This window comes from Corylus avellana, chromosome 3 (genome assembly GCF_965113065.1).
Source record: "Corylus avellana chromosome 3, dhCorAvel1.hap1.2, whole genome shotgun sequence".
NCBI classification, from domain to species: Eukaryota; Viridiplantae; Streptophyta; class Magnoliopsida; order Fagales; family Betulaceae; genus Corylus; species Corylus avellana.
The window spans coordinates 29,401,711-29,415,380 of record NC_142492.1 but is presented as its reverse complement, the minus strand read 5'-3'; the positions used below and the strand labels follow the sequence as shown (position 1 = coordinate 29,415,380).

Sequence of the window (13,670 nt, the reverse complement as noted above, 5' to 3'; positions counted from 1 at the left end):
TGAGCATGATACTTTTGACCAAGATTGTTGGGCTGGGTTTCTTTTCCAAGCTTTACCTTTTTATTTATTTATTTATTTTTTATTTTTAATTTTAATTTAGTTATTTATTTATTTATTTTTAAACTAGTTGGCAAAAAAAGTAACAATAGTACAAAATGCCTCAACCTAATTACCAAATGAATCTTCAAATCTAATTATGGCAATTGAGTTGGTCCCAACAATGATTATGCATGTCAAACTTTCAATGCCGGAGACCTACAAGAAGGTCAAAGGTCAAAGTGGCATGCTTGTGGAACTACTTTCAATGCTTAAGTTAGTGAATGTGAATTTCATAAGAAGAATGAACATAATGTAAGTATAAGAAAAAGAGAATGACTTCTATATGGTCTTGGCACAAATTAAGCCCTTAATTTGTGCTCTCCAATGATAAGTTGACACATCAGCTTGGAACAACAAATAACCTTATTGTGAAAACACCATATTGGACCTCTTTTATCACTTATGGACAAAAAAAACCCTCCTCTTTTACGTATTATCTCACCTTCTTGCCACAATTATCTGTCTCTCCCTCATTTTTATTTGAATCAATATCCAAGACAAAACACAAAACATCAATGAAAATAGTTAAGATTATTTTTTAAAAAAAAGACCAGATGAAAATGGACCCAATGTTCTCAAATAGTTACAGAGGCGAAAAATAAACCCTTGTAACTAAAGTAGTTATGAGTTTGGAGGACGAAAAAAAAAAACGTTTGTTTTAGTGAAGAGAGGAGATAGATCAAAGAACTCATGAAAACTAGAGATTGGAAGTACTCAGTTTGCAAAGATTTCTGGAAAATGCATTGTGGGTAGAGCAAATCTGCTCTCCTCTCTCCTCTCTCATTTTGTATTAAAGGTAAAGGTTTTTTTGAAGGAATTATGTTGTAAATATAGCGATTTGAACTGGGGTATTGATTAGACTGTTTTCGTTTATTTATTTATTTATTTTTTTGAATTGAAGATTGTTTTGGTTTGATTGTTCTTGTTTGCCTTGTATTTGGCATCTTGGTGGGGTTGATTGAGGTGTAATGGGTGTTGCAGCTTCTTGCTGGGTTGGCGTTCGGTGTGGGTTGCTGCAATGAGGTTTTTCTTTAGAGAGAGGTGAGAGCTAATAGGTAAATGATGAGGGTTTTTTGGTCCATAAGTGATCAAAGAGGTCAATTATGGTGTTTTCATGATAAAGTCATTTGTTGTTCTAGGCTGATGTGTCAACTTATTATTGAAGGGCACAAAGGGTTTGGTTTGTACCAAGACCTTATAGAAGTTATTCATTAAGAAAAATGCAAGTAAGAGAACAAGTAGGAAGAATGTACTTGCCCTACAATTTTTCTTACCTTTTATAGAGGCTGTTTTGAGTTGGTAAATTAGATGTGTAAGGCAAGTGTCGTCGAACGTAGGGATCACCTATTGAATGTGGTGGGTTTAGCGGGTTTCAAAAGGCAGGTCATTTTGGACTTTGATTGGCTTTACCTAGAGAGAAGACTGCCAACGGTTTACTTTCTTTTTTTGTATATTTTTAATGGATAATACTAGATATCTTAACACTTTTTCTCAAATTCCTTTTCTCAGATGATCTGATCCATTATGTATATATATATATATATATATATATATATGAATGTGGGGTCCAGATCATTTAGAAAAGGTCTGAGAAAAAGTGATGGAATGCTAAGCAATTAACCCTCATTCTTAATTGGCAAGTCGTTAATGGGGTGGATCTAGATTCCTTATGTAGTTCATTGCCATTTGGGGCGCAAGCAAAGGTAGGGGTTCTAGTGTGTACGCTGTTTAATATGTTTGGGTCTTGGGCTGGGGCGAAGTCTACTTTTTGGGGAAATGGGCCTTTTGTTGGGCCAATTAGGCCTTGCTACATATTGCGGAGTCAGCTGGCCCCAATTTGCCAGGACGACTTGATCGACCTATAGGAGTTATGCTAGGTATGCTTGCTACGGATCTCTATGTACCCCTTGGATGACACTCAAATGAGAACTATTCCGAATTAAAGCTTAGCTGACCGCGGTTTGTGTCATCACCAGGTCATGGTTCCCACAGTAGTGGTGGACTTCTCATGTAATTTTTCAACTTTGTGAAGGCATTCGATCTCGCACTATTCATTCCATTCTAAAGCCTTTTGTAAGGTCATAAAGAATGGCAAACATCAGTCGTCTATCAACCGAGATAAGGACCGGTTCAATGCTGCTATATGCTCGGTGAGTTGTTGCAGCTCGTTAATTAGTATAACTCCCTCAAAACTGGCATTGACCATTTCAGTAGGGTTATTGGCAATCTCTTCGGTCCAGTTAACTAGTAAGCCATGACCTCAAAGTTAAAGAACCAGCCTGCACTTGTAATCCCGAGTCACCAATTTTGATCAGCCATGACCTCCAAAAGTCAAAGGTAAAGAAAACTGTGTTTTATCATCTTTTTTACTTAAAAAGTTTCATGTGAAACAAAGGAAACCGGCTTTGATAGATGCAAGTGGGTAGGGTGGCAATGTTACGTGATGGGATGAAAAGGGTAAGCGCGCAGAAGCACCTGATACTATATATGTACTGTCTGAAAAAATCTTCCATTCTCTCCATCTCTTACTTCGCTTTTTGTGGCAAATAGCCAGAGAATGTTAAACATTTGAGCTAGAAGCCTCCCTGCAGATTGAAAATAAATCAAAAAGAAATACTCGATCTTCATCTATTTACATTACCAAGTTGCACTCCAAAATTAGGTCGATTTTGTATATATAATATATATATGCATGGTTGAGTTGGTAAGAAGAAAAGCTAGGAATCTTTAGAGATAACAAAAGATCGTGCTAAATGTATCTTGTGTGTACTTTTCTAAGACATAGTTGTTTTGAACCAGATACCCCTTCAAATTCAGAACAAAGCTTCGATAAAGGACTATTCAACGGAATAAGATCCTCTTCGGTCCAAAATGAATTAAAAAATATCTAGTTTATGGTTATAATTTCTTCTCAAAAATCCTAGAGTCACAAATGGGACACCTGTCTCGCTAACAAATAAAATAAAATATTATTTAAGATTTTTTTTTAAAAAATAATAATAAAAAAAAAGGAGTGGCTGACCACCCCATCTTATCCATAGGGGGTGGCCGGACCTCCCCCAAGGGCCATGGAGGTGGCTTCGGCCACCCTAGACCGGTTGGACCACCTCAGTTGGGCTTGGGGGTGAATTTGGCCACCCCAGACCGAAGCCACTCCTAGGCCGGCCGGTTTGGGGTGGCCGAAGCCATCCCATGGCCCTTGGGATGATCTGTCCACCCTCAAGGGCCAAGCGAAAAAAAAAATTTCATTTGGCCCTTGGGGGTGGCCCGACCACCCCTGGCCGACCATTGGAGGTGGCTCTCAAGCCACCCGCAGCTTAAATGGGGTGGTCCGGCCATCCCCTATGGCCAAGATGAAGTGGCCAACCACTTTTTATTTTTTTTATTAATTAATTTATTTTTATTTTAAATAATATTTTATTATTATTTTTTGTTATTGGGACAGGTATTTCATTTGTTCGTAGAAATCCTAATCATGAATGGATATACACTATAAACAGGAGAGGATGAAACATAATAGTGTGGTAAAAAATGGGCAAGTTAAGGAATACAAATTTGGGGGATATATGTTGTACTTGTGGAGGCATGATGTTACAAGCCCATGTGTTGGATTCCTTGTCTATAAGTAGGTCACATCTTTAGGGGTATACTGCTTTAAACAGTATATATATATATATATAAGAATAGTATTCACATGAGGAGGAGGGCCTCTATGGATCAAGATAAATCAATTTCTTTTATTTATTCAAATGGATTAGGGCTAAAATTAGTTGAGTCAAAAAGCATTCATCACTAAATAAATTTCATCAAATCTTAACCATCGTTTTTCAATTAAGTTTCATGATGCGTGATTCATAGCCGATTGAGCTACTCCTTTGAGACTAAATAGTAGTTTATTATTTAACATATTTATCACTTCTTATGGTAAATTTACAACGCTCATCTCCGATTGGGTTTTTGAATGTTTTTTCAAAAGTAGTAGGTAGAGTTAATTTGTACAATTAATAAAGTGTTGATAGAATCAAATTTCCACCAATTAATTTGGAAAAAGAAAGAAAAAAAATCAAAAGAATTGAAGTAACAGTAGAACAACCAACCGTATTTAGGTGAAATATCCAATAACTGGCAACGCTGCCATTCTAATTAGAGTACTAGTGTGGGATATTAGGGTTAGAAAATGAACAAATTAAAACAGATTTGGTTGAATCAGTTAGCAAATTCACGCGTTTACAGCTTTTCCAAACAGTAAGTAAACACTTAACCCAGTGTGACAGCTAATAATGTCTTTAACAAGTGTGCCCCCCTCACCTAATTAACCGTCCTAAAAGCTGCACACCAACTTGCACTCCCACAATCCTATATATTCAAGGCTTTCACAGAACAGGGTGATCATGAGCGAGTGTGAAGATCTATCTAATCCATTTTATTTTATTATTTCATATTATATTGTATATTATATTATATTATATATTATATATTATATACCCTCTCTCTCTCTCTATATATATATACGTTCCTCCATCTCCATATATCCCCCATTAATGGCTTCCATTAATCCTCAATTCTACTCCGACAGCACATTTCCTAGTCATCTTTCTGAGTTTTCTACAGTACCCACTTTGGGTGTGGCTTTTGGTGGTCCAATGTGGAGTCAGGAAAGCTTAGTGCCATTATTTGATAATGCTCTGCTGGATCATGTTGTCGTGTCGCCACAATCGGATATGACATCATCGTATCCCGGCGCCGGCGGGAAACTAGAGACATCGGACCTCGCCGTTCCCTCATTGTCCGACCACTATAAAGTGGATTTGTGTGGGATGATGCCTGCAGGGGTTGATAATTTTGGTGCCGCCCTCCAACCCAATATGTGCCACTTCAGGGAGGAGTATTGTTGTGGATTTCTCGACGAGTTTAAGCCGCTTTATCCTGCGGCTGGGGATAACAACTCATGGGTATATATATATATATATATATATATATATATATATATATATACTTACTTCAAACCCATCATTGTGTTTATGTGCGCATTAATATATATATATATATATATTAATGCGATGATCGATACATATCGAGAAAAAAGGAACTTGTATCGGATCTTCCACGACTGTTTTTTCAAAGAAAGTGGAAAATGATTTTAGATATTATTCAGCATTAATTAATTAATTAATTATTTATTTTGGGTTGTAGGGAGGAATTCAAGGTAATCAACCGGCTGCGATGGAAGAATCAAATATCAAAGTTGGACGGTACTCGGAGGAGGAAAGGAAGGAAAGGATTGTAAGATATTTGAAAAAGAGAAACCAAAGGAACTTCAACAAAACCATCAAGGTAAGGTATTCTTGCTTGCTTTTGCGTTTATTTAGCGACCCAATAAAAAAAAATAAAAAAAAAATAATGGAAGACAATTACAGTATGCATGTCGGAAGACCCTCGCTGACAGGAGAGTTAGAGTTCGTGGGAGATTTGCAAGGAACAGTGAACTCTGTCAAGAAAGAATGCTTGTCATCAACAACGACCATGACGATCCTCACAAGCAGGAATCCTACTGTAGTAGTGATGCCACCGAGGTACTTTAATTACTTCCTCCACTAATTAATTATTTAATTAATGTGTTTTAATTCATCTCCAGGATCATATATGTGTATATATATATATCATTTTGTTTAAATATTGGGGGATAATATTTTGCAGATAAAAACGGACGACGACGACTGGCTGCAAGAGGCAATGGCAAGTTTAATGTATTTACCATATATTGCTGGGTGATATGGATATGCAAATTGACAAGTAACGTAGGGACCGTTTAAATAGGGCATGCCTTTTTTCTTTTCTTATTTTCCTCATGAACGTAGTCTTACGTACCAGGCAAAATATTGAGATTATATATATATATTGAGTTTACTTTGGAATATATTAATTGGCAAATGGATATTGATCCAAAGGGAAAAAGCTCACTTTTTGTATGCAAATTTCTCTTTCACTTTATTGCTTTGATAAGCACGTGTAAACTTTGCTATAATTTACAAAACATGCATGGCTGGTCTGATTGCTGTGTTTTTATATGGGTTTCTTTACGTAGAATTCACATTTGGGGTTAAATCTAATATGAAATTCCTTTGAATTTGAAGATTTTTGTCTCATGGATATTATTAGTTGGTTGGTCCGCTGTATTTTACAATCCAGTTGCAAATTCATAATCTGAAATTCAACTCTTATATATATATATATATATATATATATATATATATATATATATTTTCAGAGAAGTCATTTTTCCTGAAAATGTTTTCTGCCGAAAACATTTTATGGCGTTTATTGCGCACATGGAAAATCAATTTTTTTTTATTTTTTTATTTTTTTATATATTTTGTAATTAAATCATATTAAACTCTAAATTACGAAAATGTCATGATCAAGTCTTAAAGTTGTCTGAAGTGAGTCCCGCAAGGACCCACCCGAGACCAGCCTAGACCCCGCCTAGACCATATCAAGACCTCGTCGGGGCTAGCCCGAGACCCTGGCAGGACCCGCCCAAGACCCGATAAGGACATTTTCATAATTTAGTGTTTAATATGATTTTGCGTACATACCAAATACCGGAAAATGTTTTTAGTTGAAAATGTTTTCCGGCAACCGGGACCCACCTGATTTTCCATACATGCCAAATACCAGAAAATGTTTTCTAAGAAATCGTTTACAAGGAAAATGTTTTCCGCCGAAAATATTTTCCGACGAGTCCTGGGCGAATCCCGATCAAGTCTCGATGGGGTTCCGGGCAGGTCCTAGGCGGGTCCCGGTCAAGTCCCAGGAGAGGGTCTTGGGCAGGTTTGAGTGGGTCCCGTTCAGGTTCAGTCAGGTTCGGGGCAGGTCCTAGCCCGGTCTTGAGCGGGTCCTGGGCGAGTCCCGATCAAGTCCCAGGCGGGTCTTGGCAGGGTCTATCTATAGCCGTAAACCATTTTTCGAAAATTAAAGAAGAATTTTTAGTCAAAAGGAAAATATTTTGCATTGACCACTATTTTACGTCGCAGTAAACACCGTAAAATGCGGAAATCATTTTCTGAAAACCATTTCACGTTGGAGCCTATATATTAATGGCATTTACCACCTCACCAGTTGAGAAGATCAAGCTAATTGTTCCGACGTAATTATTAATTACTCAACACCTTTGTTAACAAAATCAGCTCTATCAATGGTTGTCATCTCCGAAATATATCTCGATCAGGCAATTGTGATAGATTACGATTATTAATGTGGGTGGTGAATGATGGAAGATATGTATGTGAGGAATAGAATTATATTGAATAATACTCCACTAAGCATACGCACGAGGTGCTACATAATATTTCTCACTAACTACTCTCCTTGTTTAACACACCTACCTATTCTTCTTCTTCTTCTTCAAAAAAAAAAAAAAAAAAACCTACCTACTTAATTATACCAAACTTAACTAGAATCTCCTTCAACTACAACTACTTGGCTCTCATCCCGATTCCTTCTATAGAAGATAACAACTACTACTAAATGATAAATGACAAACAACATAATAGATAAAGATAAATGATATAACGATAGTTACTTCCCAACACTCCCACACTTCTCTGCTCCGTATCAACTCTACCTTTCCATTGATAATGCTTGTTGGGACATGGGCCAGCCCGCCAAAAGCCCTCTATCAACCAGTCACTCGAGACAACCTGATGCATACGTCTTTACTCATACGAAACAAGGCCATCCTACAAAACGCCTACAACCCATTGGCGGCCCATTCACGAGATGCTCGCAATTAGCTAGCAGAACGATTCACAAAGAAGTGTCTCGAGTCGCCTCATAGTTCGAAGAAGATCACCACCGAGACCGAGATCGAGACCGGCGATTGCTAAACTTTGATAGCGACATACATAAATTAAATGGCGTGTCAAATCACTGCTCCTTGAGCCCCTCCAACCACAAGGGCACCTTACATTGATCGATGAGTGCTGAATGTTGCACAATTAAATTCTTTAACTTGCATATGTTAATTATTTAGTATTATTATTTGTTTAATTTTGTATTGTTTTAGTGTTTTCAAGTATTTAATAAAGATACAAAAAATATAATTGAATTTTAGCTTAAAACGCACTTTGAGAAGCTATTGGAAGCACTAGGATCGAGCCCACAACTGAAGAGCTCGAGCGCACATGCGCTCGAGCACACGCGGCCTTCCAGGATGCGGCAGGACTCCAAATCCACCCTAGAGAAGGTTTTCAGTCTCCTAGTCCAAGTAGGAGACTGTTTACGATTTTTCTAGGGATTCCTAAGACTCCTAGGGTTATTATACTCCTATAAATATACCTCGAAACCTTGTAGAGATGTGTGCTTAGTTTTAGACAGTAAATATCTTTTTGTAAGCTTGGAGAGTTGAAGAGAAAATGAACATGACAGGAGGCCATCCTTGCACCAGGATGAACAACTAATTCTATAATAGGGCGTTGATATAGCCATTTTTCAAGTAATAATGGTTTAATTGTATTTTAATTTGAGTTTTTTTTATATGCGTATTACTATAAGAATTGATCTTAATGTTTATTGATAAGCGTCGAATGTTGCACATTCAAACCCCTTAATTTACATATGTTAATTCCTTAGTATTGTTATTTGTTTGATTTTGTTTTGTTTTTGTGTTTTCAGGATATAAATCAAGATGCAATTAATTCCATTGATTTTGGGCTTAAAAGCACACTTTGAGAAGACCTAGAAGATATGGTTAAACTTAACCAATCATGGTTAAGTTTAAATCAAATAAAGAAAAGGATTAATTCGGAATTTCTCAAATTGGAGTCAAAATCGGATTGGATTCAATTTTGGATTCTGCATACGTCTTGGTATTTTGGCCATAACTTTCAGCTCAAATATCCGATTGAGGTGATTCAAGTGGCACTGGAAAGATAACTCAAATTTCTACAAATAATTGTGAAATAGCATTTTCCTAATTCGAAGCGTTGCATTGCCAAAATTGCCCCGCAAGATAGGAACGCAATTTTGGGCGAATCCTATTCCGATTTGGACTTAGGGTTTCTTTATCCTAATTGGACTTGGACTTAAATCTCCGAAATTTATAGGATTTCTAGGGCTTTTAGGACTCTCCTAAGCCCTATAAATAGGCCTCTAAGCATTGAGAAAAAACACACCGCCTCTTAGAGCAAAATTCAGTAAATTGTCTTCGGAGCTTAGGAGATCATGAGCGGCTAAACCCCTTCGTGGGGTATTGATGTAGCCTTTTCCAAGCACAATGGTTTGATTGTATTTAATTTCTATATTTTCAATTTATGCATGTTGATTGTATAATTATGAGGATTGTTACAATTGATTTATGTTCTTAATTATTAAATGCAATTGCTCTTAAATTCCAAAATCAATATTTGTGAAATTATTCTCTTGTCTTAGAAAGTATTTTACTTTTATTGATCTCAAATCATTCTTGTTTTCTGTGATTATGAGGATGATGGTTATACAATGGGTTTAATTGACATATGATCAATAGGATTTGATAGGCCATGCCTAGGGAAGACGGATTGTACTACACCCTAGTTTAGTGTAATTTAGGTAGACAGTCCGTGCCAACCGAAGATGGGTTACACTTATTCATTGATTGTATGTATCCTGTTATAGAATTTGATAATTTATACCTAGGGAAGACGGGTCGTACCGCGTCTTAGTGGTTAGGTGGACGATCCGTGCCAACCGAAGATAGATTATGCTTATTCTTTAATAAGGTAGTTTCTTGTTTATTTATAACATGCATAGAATGAATTTATGGGAATAATTATGATTAACCATTGTTGTGCGGATAGAGGTGAAGTCAATACCCTACTCTCTCTCTCTTATTTTAAATCTCTTTTATTTTCATGCACTTTAGTTTTTAAGCAAATCAAATCAAAACCCCTTTTAATTAAGTTAACTTTGATCTTTTAATTTTGATAATTAAACCCTTGCAGTCCTTGAGGTTCGACACCCTCTCTATAGCCGTATCCTACAAAGATTCATCCTATTGCGAGTGGTTATTTTTATAATTGATATTTTTTGTCACAAAAATACCACATCATTTATATTCAACCATTATGAATTTCTTCTCTTGTCTTAGATAGTCTTTTATATTGATTGAATTTAATTATTCATATTTTCTGTGATTATATGAATGATTGTTATAAAACGGTTTTAACTAACACATAATCAATAGGATTAGATAGGCCATGCCTTGAAAAGATGGATTGTACTACCCTAGTTTAGTATAATTTAGGTAGACAGTTCGTGCCAACTGAAGATGAGTTATGCTTATTCATTAATTGTGTAACGCCCCCAAAACTAGCATTGCCCAGCCTGGTAGGATTATTAGCAATCTTTCCAAATAAACCAACTTGTGACTAAATAAGGAATCGTTCCTCTAAGCATTATCAGAGTTAATGCATAACAAGGTGAAATAAATCTCAGAAACTATTAATCCTTTACAGGTGTAAGTATATTCTTCGAAATTAAAGGCATGGAGCAACTAATGATAATGCAAAGCAAACCTGATAACAGTATAAGAATCCTAAGCAAAGTTTGTAGTGGCAACTGTGCCACTCTTGAGTTATAGAAACATGTTCCCTATAAGAGTAATAATAGCGTAAGTCCAACGATTTAATAAGTAAACCTTACAAGGTATGACATGAGCCTATTTAAGCAGAAATAAACGTGCAGTCTTAGTAAACATTTAAAAAGAGGTGTTATCTCCGTTAATACATCATAAAAGTATTGTTCGGTTAATAAAAGAATAGTGTACTCTCGGCTGCAATTGCTTAAGTATTTTAATGCAGAAAACTAATGCTTTATAGGTCATAACTATCATGTATGGTCTATCCGATATATTACCCATTCTTAGCAGAGTCGGCACTGTCCCGAGGGACTTGTAATACAATGCCCGTGCCCTAACCATCGTACGCTACCATCCATAACACTAGCAGCCTGACTGAGTCTGACCTTGGGTGGCCTACGCTGCTAATGATGTCCGTTCTGTAGTGACCATCCGTTAAGGCTATGCCGGTTACGAAACAACCATTGGATCCATGACCCATATATCACACACACATTTGACCATAAAATGAAATCTATATAGTAAGCCTATGACCATTATACCGCATGTATCGGTGTACCATGTCATACGATACATCTTATTAACTAGTTATCAAAAGCAATTACCATGTTACTATGAAAATGTAGACATGCTCATATCATACGCGTGATCAGTCAACTGACATATTCCACATTTTTAAGGAAAGTGTTCGTAAGTGTTTACTTACCTTATCCGCTTGCTTGAGTCCTTTGACATCTCAAAAACCCTGTTATAACGAAATACAACACATTGTTATAAGCAGTACTAGAGGACCTCTTATGAGTATCGTGCTAAGCCCTATCTAACAAAAAAGGTTGCTGGGTTCTAAAATACGTGAGTAAGGCTAAGGGCAGACGCTTGGCTCCTATTGTGCAAATATCTACTTAAATTAATATGCAAATAATTATACGTTTTACTCACAAGTACACAAGATCAATATAGTAGTATAGGATGCAAGTACGAGATCATTCCCATGAGGATTGCTAAATTTTGCTTAAAATAAATTCCGTAAGTAAAACAAAACAAAAATTGATTTTGAGTTGATAATAATAAAAAGGTAGGGCTTTGATATTCACCATTAATCATGCTTATATAATATAACAACATGCCAATACTTTAATCATGTTACGCATATCTAATGTTTGTCAACCTAAGGACATGGGTGTATATTTCTTAAGCTATAGATTTTCCTAAACAACGAGTTAGGCATGGGTGTATACTCTAACTCTTTTATTTCTTAAATGATTTAGCATAGGTGTATACTAAGTTGTTCTTTAAGAAAACATGAATCTATGAAAATCGATAAACACATGGGACCTAGGGCATGGGTGTATACTCCCGGTTTTTCATGTTGATTAACCCAAGAACCCGGTGTAAATTTCTTTTGTTACTCTTATTAAACCCAGGACTTAATCATTCAAATTGATTTAATTAACTAGTCCATACTGCATGCATATGTTGATCAGACAAACACAAATGAGAAACTTAAGAAAACATGAATTAATCAAGTTAAATATCACAACATAATCATCACAAAGACGCTAATATTGAAATATTAAATAAGCATAATTAGGGCTTCAATCTAGCTGTAATTAAAATATAAACTACATAACAAAAATAAAAGGTGGAAGAAAAGAAAAACCCAAACTCCTCTTGATCTAGCCTTCAATTCCTATCCAGAGCTTGTACCTCTTTCTCCACATTTTTTTTTCTAGAAGCTAAGAGGTCTATTTATAGGCATCTAGAAGTCCTTGAAACACTAGTAAACGTAGAAAATTCATAGGGTTTAGTCCTATTACAAGTGAGACTTGGAATACCCTAATATAGAAGGAAAAGAAATTCTGGCCGCAGCTGACTTGTTCTTCACGCACGGGTGCGCTCAATCTCTGATATTGGGCGCTCGATCGCAGGTGCGATCGAGGATGCTACTTGTGCACACAAGCGCACGCCTTGCGCTCGTCTGATCCTTTTGCTTATAGTGCGCTCGATCACAGACGCCGTGCAATCGATTGCACTACCAGAGCCTTCAGCTTTTCCTAAATTTGCTTTTTAAGCTCGATACTTTCATAATTGTTTCATTTTCTTCCAAAAGTCTACAAAAACATAGAAAATACAAAAAAGAAATAAAATGGCATAAACTAACAATACTAAGGAATTAACACATATAAGTTTAAGGGCTAAAATATGAATATTTTGGCACTTAACAGCTCCCTGGTCGTAGGTACGGGCTCTAGGGCGTACGTCCGGTCAATGAGTTAGGCATTTCGGCTAGAAGCTCCCAACTATGTTTTAAGGCTTTCATGGAATCTATATGCTACTATATCCTCTTCTAGGCTATTGAATAAACACATGTATTGTAAGAAAACTCAATATTATGCAATAGAATGAATCAAAGAGATGCTTTAAGGTCTTTTGAAAACATTTCTTGGTTTGTAAGAAAGGAATGCAAGAACTTTAACATGGTTCCTAATAAAAGAATACAAGAAATTAATAACTCGGGTACCCTGGTTATTAATTTTGAAAAACCGGTTCCTGGTTAACCGGTTATACAATAACTGGCCGGTTCCAGTTGGTACCCGGTTTTAAAAAAAATTTGTATTTTGGGCTAAAATTCCCCAAAATTCGGACATAATAAAAAATTTCCCAAATCATTATGATTTCAAACTTGAAATTCAATGGGTAGAACAAAAACTCAAAGAGAAACTAGAGATTTCAATAGCAAAACCTCCAAAATCCCATGCATGAACCCTAATTTTCTGGACCCAACCCAAAGTCTCACAAATCCCCACATTTCTAGCTTCTAATCCCACAAGTATAACGAAATTTACAAGAAATTAAGGAGTAAGGATTTTACTTATGGCCGGAATCCTTCTTCTTCCTTCACAGCTAGCAGCTCTCTCTCTCTCTCAATCCGGAACTCTCTCTCTCATGTGCGTGT

The 13,670-nt window shown here is 36.3% G+C and overlaps 1 protein-coding gene across 1 annotated transcript; it reads left to right on the top strand.

Moving 5' to 3' along the window:
- The first annotated feature begins 4,516 nt into the window (after positions 1 to 4,516).
- Positions 4,517 to 6,165, top strand: ASML2 (activator of spomin::LUC2). Its single transcript, XM_059588457.2, has 4 exons — positions 4,517 to 5,051; positions 5,293 to 5,433; positions 5,517 to 5,672; positions 5,797 to 6,165. The coding sequence occupies exons 1-4, from the start codon at positions 4,641 to 4,643 to the stop codon at positions 5,869 to 5,871; spliced, it is 783 nt and encodes a 260-aa protein (XP_059444440.2). The 5' UTR covers positions 4,517 to 4,640; the 3' UTR covers positions 5,872 to 6,165.
- Positions 6,166 to 13,670: the final 7,505 nt, after the last annotated feature.

Coding starts and splice junctions, on each gene's coding strand:
- ASML2 (XM_059588457.2), top strand. CDS start 4,641: ATGGCTTCCATTAATCCTCAATTCTACTCCGACAGCACATTTCCTAGT. Junction 5,434..5,516: donor ACTTCAACAAAACCATCAAG/GTAAGGTATTCT, acceptor AGACAATTACAG/TATGCATGTCGGAAGACCCT. Junction 5,673..5,796: donor GTAGTAGTGATGCCACCGAG/GTACTTTAATTA, acceptor AATATTTTGCAG/ATAAAAACGGACGACGACGA.